Source organism: Cherax quadricarinatus, unplaced genomic scaffold (genome assembly GCF_038502225.1).
Source record: "Cherax quadricarinatus isolate ZL_2023a unplaced genomic scaffold, ASM3850222v1 Contig5560, whole genome shotgun sequence".
In the NCBI taxonomy this organism is placed as follows: Eukaryota; Metazoa; Arthropoda; class Malacostraca; order Decapoda; family Parastacidae; genus Cherax; species Cherax quadricarinatus.
Genome location: NW_027200586.1, coordinates 10,576 through 19,096, shown reverse-complemented (window position 1 = coordinate 19,096; position 8,521 = coordinate 10,576). Strand labels below are relative to the sequence as shown.

The following is an 8,521-nucleotide window of genomic DNA, read 5'->3' as shown; positions in this document are numbered from 1 at the left end:
TCCAGATCCTTCAACACCATTTGTGTAGTTTTGGAATCTTCTTGTAGAGATTTCAGCGGCCGTGTAAATGGACGGATGTTTGACGCACAACTGAGTTTACAGTCAACCAAAGTGTAATCACCTGAAGCGCTATACCGGAGAGGGTCGTACAGACTTGGATTGATAGAATTTTCAATTTTTTTTTAAAGAATTCTTCTCAATAGACTTATAAACAAAATGATTTTAAACATATCTGTGGCAAAGCAGTTATTATTATTATTATTATTATTATTATTATTATTATTATTATTATTATTATTATTATTATTATTATTATTATTGTTGTTGTTGTTATTATTATTTCTACTTTTATTATAATTATTACTCTTGTAATTGTCATCATTATCATCATAATTATTATTATTATTATTATTATTATTGTTGTTATTGTCATCATTATCATCATCATAATTATTATTATTATTATTATTATTATTATTATTATTGTTGTTATTGTCATCATTATCATCATCATAATTATTATTATTATTATTATTATTGTTGTTATTGTCATCATTATCATCATCATAATTATTATTATTTTTATTATTATTATTAGCAGTAGTAGTATTATCATTATTATCACAGAAGCTCTAAGCCCATACGACTCAGCACTGAAATAAATGATCTAAAGAAACGTGCTGGAGGTGAAACATCGTCATATCTATGAACTGATTGTTTCTACCTGTGTTGATACTGATTCTTTTTAAAGTTCGAAACGTCAATGAAACCTGTCAGTATTTGTGTTTCTACCTGTTCGATAGTGTTTCTTTCAACGGGCGAAACATCAACAGAGCCTATCGCATATTTGTGTTTCTACCCGTGTGTGTGTGATAATGATTGTTGTTAATGGACGGTGAGGCGAGAATGATAACCTAATCACCCGGACACTTATCATACCTGTTATCCTTTATGTAACAGATGATTGTACGGGGGAAGATGAACAGACTCGGATAATTGTGCAGGACAAGAAGAGAGAACTGAGCTCACTGAATACGGAGAAGAGGAGAGACCTCACGTCAGTACTGAGGAGTGAGCCCAGCTCATTGTGTACAGGGAAAGAGTACAATGCAGAGTTTACTGTACAGGATAAAATATGGAATATACAATGTATTGTACAGGGAAAGAATACAACAGAATCTGATGAATAATTTATTTTAAGAGACAATTTATCCATTACAATGTAAGTGCGAGGGTTTAATTAATTACTTTTTACGTAGTAAACAAAACATGAAGGGTAACTGCAGTTAATACTTAGGTCAGGGAGTGAATATATTGGAGAAAGGTGAACAACGTATAAATATAGGGGGAACAACACTTAGAAAAAGGTAGACAACGAATAAAGAAAGGTGAACAACGCACAGAGAAAGGGGTAGCGCTCAACGAGGTAAACAAAAGACGGACTAAGCAAATATGAATAGTGGTAGACAGGCTACCAGGAAGGAAAGGGCAAAAAAACGTTGGGTGAGGTGGGCATAACTAGTGGAGAGCAGCGAGACACAGACCAGGAGGCTACACCTAGCTATTAACACAGTATAACACTGTCAACACACTCATATTGACACTCATTACGTCTGACGTCACTACGGTTAAGATCGGAAAATATTGCACGTTATTCGCGATGATACAAACACTGGTTCATAAGTATATATATATATATATATATTTTTTACTGTGCTTAATAAACGCAAATAATAAATTATACACAGGCTATGTTTATATATATATAATAGGCAAATGTGCTATAACACATTGCTATATTATATAACGGTGCTCCACGCATTAATATACAGCTATGACATTCTTTTATAATGCATAAAAAAAAGACACAAAAAAGATCTGCAACTCTTTGTTTTGTTTTTTTTTACTTTGATTATGATAACTGAAGAGTTCTGTCACAACTCATGCGAGCGAAACGTTGACCCAATAAATCTATTCTTCACTGTTGTTGGCAGGACGACAATCGGATCCTGGACAATTCTGCTGATGTATGATCTGGCAGGTGTCAGTTTCTTCGCACGCTACACACGTATTGTTTATACACACACAGGTGTTGCTCTGAATTAGATAGAGCTACTTAAATTACACCAGCACATCTACCCTCCTCAGGCGGCGGGTCGCGCTAACTCAAATCGTATGCGCTGGTTCGACAGGTGAAACACGCATCCTGGTTAACGTAGAGGTCGAAGCAGATGTGTAGCTCCTGGGGCTGGTCACCAAAGGCTGATGGAGCACCGAAGGTGAGTTCACAACTAAATTGGAAATGGAAATTAGTAGATTATCCGCAGGCTTCTGTCTTTAACCTATGAGTCGTGAATTGCTCCAGCCACTGGATTATTCCAGCCCACCGTATTGTGACTAATTCCTGAAGGATGGATGTCTGTTCCAGTGCTTCAAGCGTTGCCTGTTCGGAATGAGTGTCCCACTGCCTCTGCCTTTTCCGGGCCAGGGAGAAAAGTGAACCTGTTCCGCCGCCTCTGATGAATCAGACTGAAGACCTTTGCCATTCCGAGAAGGAACCCCTCGGTGGATCCAGTTAAATTTGAAGCAAAGTTCCACCATCCACGCTCCATTCTCACTGAACGACAGAGGGCGGCGAGGCTGAGGTCAGCGTGGGCGTAAGGGCGGGGGAGGTGAGGTACTTGGCCTCAGGACGCACCAAGAAGTATGAGAGGGCGGTCCTGGGGTCGTGGGGGTAGGTGGCTCCAGAAGGGTAGAGGCAGCTAAAGTAATTTCCTGTTGGGGAGAGAAGAAGAAAGGTGAGGGAGGCGCTATCGAGAGTCACATTAATATACCACCAGCCCAGGAGGTGACGGAAGCTTCCGTCCAGCCCAGGAGGTGACGGAAGCTTCCGTCCAGCCCAGGAGGTGACGAAGTTTCCGTCCAGCCCAGGAGGTGACGGAAGCTTCCGTCCAGCCCAGGAGGTGACGGAAGCTTCCGTCCAGCCCAGGAGGTGACGGAAGCTTCCATCCAGCCCAGGAGGTGACGGAAGCTTCCGTCCAGCCCAGGAGGTAACGGAAGCTTCCGTCCAGCCCAGGTGACGGAAGCTTCCGTCCAGCCCAGGAGGTAACGGAAGCTTCCGTCCAGCCCAGGAGGTGACGGAAGCTTCCGTCCAGCCCAGGATGTGACGGAAGCTTCCGTCCAGCCCAGGAGGTAACGGAAGCTTCCGTCCAGCCCAGGAGGTGACGGAAGCTTCCGTCCAGCCCAGGATGTGACGGAAGCTTCTGTCCAGCCCAGGATGTGACGGAAGCTTCTGTCCAGCCCAGGATGTGACGGAAGCCTTGTCATCAGGTGACAATAACAATAATAACAATATCAATAATAATCATCATCATAATAATAACTGCCGCTTCATCATCCACAGGACGATGGGGGGGATGTTATTAACACTGAATTCGTTGTTTTATAGTGATCGTAATTCTTACGTTGTTAATAGCTTTCGTTAACGTATATGGAGGGAAGAAAAGTACAAGTCGACATAATCCAGGTGAGAATAATATAGGTTGATATTATTCACACGAGAACAGTATGAGAACAGTGCAGGTCGAAATTATCCAGGTGAGAAGAGTGTGAAAACGATATTGGTCGACATTTTCAAGGTACGGAAAAGAATAACTGGGGCTAACTTTACTTGACCTAACTGAGCCCTAACAATACTCTTACTTATTTAAATAATACGTGTTTGGCCCCTTTCGTAGGTGCCACTCTTAAGTCAGTGCTGTGAGCGTCATGTCTGAGCAGCAAGACTACGCTACCGAGGAGATAATCACTCGCTTATTATAAATTGTACCTGGAGGGAGGTGGAGGATGGAGGTGTGGGGATGGGGAAGGAGGAGGAGGAGGAGAAGAGGGAGGGAAATGAAGAGGGGAGCGTTATATAGTGTTGAGAGACGGATCTGTGCATCCTAGGAGACACTATCAACTCATATCACGACTGTCAACAACGTCAGTGAAGGGTGACAGATTAAGTGATTCTTCCAGACTCGAAGCTATCCTCCCTTCGCCTCTGTTTTAACATTGCGACACACGAGGATGGTCCACTCGAAAAAAATACGAAATAACCTAAACTTTACGTAAAATTGTACGACTTTCTTCTTGAAATGTATGTATTTTCTCGCTTTTCTTTAATCTTATAAGGAATACTATTATTTATGACTTTGTGAGGAGGGCAGTGGATAGTAACCGTGAGGACGCTGGGTCAAACAGAATTGTTGAGATCCAGTTCTGGATCCATTATGTACCTCTACTAAGTTTTAACTGAAGCACTACTGGAGAGGTGTCGACAAGTGTCGACAATTGTCGACAAGTGTCGACAAGTGTCGACAAGTGTCGACAATTGTCGACAAGTGTCGACAAGTGTCGACAAGTGTCTGCCTTCTATTTGACTGACATTATAACTGTAATTATTTTTTGTTGTTCATGTTGTCGTTATTGGTTGTTATAATAATTAATAATAACAATATTATTATTATTATAACTTTATTTTTTTTATTATCACACTGGCCGATTCCCACCAAGGCAGGGTGGCCCGAAAAAGAAAAACTTTCACCATCATTCACTCCATCACTGTCTTGCCAGAAGGGTGCTTTACACTACAGTTTTTAAACTGCAACATTAACACCCCTCCTTCAGAGTGCAGGCACTGTACTTCCCATCTCCAGGACTCAAGTCCGGCCTGCCGGTTTCCCTGAATCCCTTCATAAATGTTACTTTGCTCACACTCCAACAGCACGTCAAGTATTAAAAACCATTTATCTCCATTCACTCCTATCAAACACGCTCACGCATGCCTGCTGGAAGTTCAAGCCCCTCGCACACAAAACCTCCTTTACCCCCTCCCTCCAACCTTTCCTAGGCCGACCCCTACCCCGCCTTCCTTCCACTACAGACTGATACACTCTTGAAGTCATTCTGTTTCGCTCCATTCTCTCTACAAGTCCGAACCACCTCAACAACCCTTCCTCAGCCCTCTGGACAACAGTTTTGGTAATCCCGCACCTCCTCCTAACTTCCAAACTACGAATTCTCTGCATTATATTCACACCACACATTGCCCTCAGACATGACATCTCCACTGCCTCCAGCCTTCTCCTCGCTGCAACATTCATCACCCACGCTTCACACCCATATAAGAGCGTTGGTAAAACTATACTCTCATACATTCCCCTCTTTGCCTCCAAGGACAAAGTTCTTTGTCTCCACAGACTCCTAAGTGCACCACTCACTCTTTTCCCCTCATCAATTCTATGATTCACCTCATCTTTCATAGACCCATCCGCTGACACGTCCACTCCCAAATATCTGAATACATTCACCTCCTCCATACTCTCTCCCTCCAATCTGATATCCAATCTTTAATCACCTAATCTTTTTGTTATCCTCATAACCTTACTCTTTCCTGTATTCACTTTCAATTTTCTTCTTTTGCACACCCTACCAAATTCATCCACCAATCTCTGTAACTTCTCTTCAGAATCTCCCAAGAACACAGTGTCATCAGCAAAGAGCAACTGTGACAACTCCCACTTTATGTGTGATTCTTTATCTTTTAACTCCACACCTCTTGCCAAGACCCTCGCATTTACTTCTCTTACAACCCCATCTATAAATATATTAAACAACCACGGTGACATCACACATCCTTGTCTAAGGCCTACTTTTACTGGGAAATTATTTCCCTCTTTCCTACATACTCTAACTTGAGCCTCACTATCCTCGTAAAAACTCTTCACTGCTTTCAGTAACCTACCTCCTACACCATACACCTGCAACATCTGCCACATTGCCCCCCTATCCACCCTGTCATACGCCTTTACCAAATCCATAAATGCCACAAAGACCTCTTTAGCCTTATCTAAATACTGTTCACTTACATGTTTCACTGCAAACACCTGGTCCACACACCCCCTACCTTTCCTATAACTATATTGTTATTATTGTTATTACTATTATTATTATTATTATTACCATTACTATTATTATTGTTATTACTATTATTATTATCACTATTAGTATTAGTCTTTTTATTATTTATGATCAAATTTGGAGCCGCCTCAGTCTATGTATGCATCAGTTCGTTGATATTCGTAGATCTTGCAGCAGTGACATTACCAAGTGAAATTGCACATCCGTGTCAATGGTTGCAATATGGAAATATTAAAGGACAAGTCAGTGGCGCCGAGGACACCGTCAACCACAGCTTCGGGGCCAAAGAATTTTGACTTTCGGAACATTTCTGGATTATTTGGGAAGAGACGTGTGTCTAACTTAGTAAAGTGTCTGTTCATCTCTGTTTTGGGTTTGTTTCATGTTCTTTTTTTTTAAATGACTGCGGTCACCTTGGCACAACATTGCGAAGATTTGAACCTGGACACAGTTGTTTAAATAAAGTTTCTTTTTTTTTTATGGAAAATGACTGTTTTTCACTTTGTTGGAAGGTGATTTCTGTGAGCGTTTCAGGAATAGTAAAGGCTGAAGGCTGGGCTTGAATGTTCAGCTTTATTATTATTATTATTACTATTATTATTATTATTATCCTAAGAACTAAGTTAACTTACTGTCTAAAAAAATCTTGAACATTTACAAAACGAATAATAGTGTTTGTATTTTGTGTGTGCGCGTGTATGTTCCTGTACGCATTTATAGAGTAAAATTTCTGTATGTATGTGCGAGAGTTTTCGTACGTCCTGTGTGCGTACGTTAGGTACGCACACAATACGTAAAATTAGAAGACAGCAAATATGATACAGCGGGCACCTACTTGCCATATCTGCCGCTGAAGAGACGACTGAATGGTGGGGGGCGGTGGTGGAGTAGAGGCTGGTGGCCAGGGAGGCGGGGTGGAAGGGGTGATGGAGTCGTAGTGTTCCTGGTGGTGATGGCGGTGGAAGATACTTCTCGCTAGGCGAGTCCGGAGCCATCTCGGAGCTCTTCTTCTCCCGGTACCTGACGAAAGCCCTCGAGTCATCGCTGTTGGAGACCTCCTGGTCTTCTTCCCGGCCGACAGCGTCGGAGAATCTCCTTCCGTCAGGCTCATTAGCTGTAGGATCAGCCTCGTTTGGGCTTCTCGCAGGGCTGGATTCTCTGGACCGACTGTCAACATCGATCTTCGGGCTGGAAGGTGAAGGTGAGCGGCTTCTGGATGGCGGCGGAGATACTGCCAATTCCTCCCTTATTCGTCTTTCTCTTTCCAGGCTGTGGAGTTGGTGCAGACGGAGGTGGTCCAGCTCGCGCGCCGTCATGCCCAGGTACGGGTTATCCAGCGGGAGTCTGGAAAGAACACTTGTGGCAGACACCTCGGACGGGTACTTGGGTATAGGGGACGCCAGGCTGGAAGGTGCTAGATTCGGTGACGTCGGGTGGGGAATTGGAGAAGATAAGCCTGAAGGGTTAAGACCAGATGTGACCCCTGAAGTAGGTAATCCAGATGATGATGCCAGATGAGGTGAGGATAAATGAGAGGGAAGCGGCGGAGACGACAACCTGGACAGACTGAAGACATCATGAGAGGTCAGCCGGGAGAACAACGAAGACTCGACGGAGGCCATCTTGGAAAGCGCCAGAGGTTCTGAGGTAGGCAGCTTGGAGAGTCCCAGTGCGTCGGGAGAACTCATCCTTGAGAGGACACCAGGATCCATGGGAGGGTAGTGGAGACCAGAGAGGTGGGGGTGGAAGAGATGTGGAGGAGGCAGGAGGGAGCGGGTCAGGTCCCCAGGAGACTTATCATGTGGTCCTGTGGGTGCCCCTGGCGGTGCCAGCAGGTGGGGCGGGGCGTAGAAGGGACGGAGTCCCTCCAGCATAGGCTGGAACATCGGCAGCTGGAAGTGGTATCTGGAGAGAAAGAGATGTAAGACGTGTGTGTGTTACTTTCCAGGACAGAAGAATAAATGTCACTATCGTGAGTGAACAAAAAACAACTAACTCATAAATTGTAGACGATGTTCATGATCCAGGACAGAGCGAAACATCGTTCAATTGTCTTCCAGTATTGCCAGTACCCTGTCACCATCTTAACGAATAGTAATTTAAAGTGTCGCAAAGTTTATGACTCAAGAAAACATAGCCTCAGAATAAGCAAGCAAAAACAGGGTAGCACTCAATTGAGGCTACGCTAGTCGGAGAGGACCCACCTGCTGTCCTTCTTGGTGAGACTCTTGGCTTTGCGCCTGGGACGGTACTTGTAGTCAGGATGTTCCTTCATGTGAAGCGCCCTGTCCAGGGAAAGACAGAAGAGTACCATAAGAACTCGTGATAACCCAGTGTGGCAGGGTGAAGCAGAAACTACGTGGAGGTTCTTTCTGAGAGTGTATGCAAGGGAAAGAGGACCAGTGAAGTGTAACAATAAGTTAAGAGAGGTGAGTGTAGCGGGATTGCGGTCTATGGATTTTTTATTTTAATAATCATCATTATAAAAACAGTCTTATTGCTGTTACCTCCTGCTTAAGTCACCCCTCACGCAGGATGGCAGGTCACATACTGGTTT

The 8,521-nt window shown here is 43.5% G+C and overlaps 1 protein-coding gene across 1 annotated transcript; it reads right to left on the bottom strand.

The window, feature by feature from the left end:
- Positions 1-2,196: 2,196 nt before the first annotated feature.
- On the bottom strand, positions 2,197-8,315 carry LOC128692168 (uncharacterized). The gene is made up of 3 exons (XM_070081977.1): positions 8,169-8,315; positions 6,800-7,869; positions 2,197-2,775 (listed from the first exon to the last, which is right to left on the bottom strand). The coding sequence occupies exons 1-3, from the start codon at positions 8,276-8,278 to the stop codon at positions 2,615-2,617; spliced, it is 1,341 nt and encodes a 446-aa protein (XP_069938078.1). The 5' UTR covers positions 8,279-8,315; the 3' UTR covers positions 2,197-2,614.
- Between the last annotated feature and the right edge of the window lie 206 nt (positions 8,316-8,521).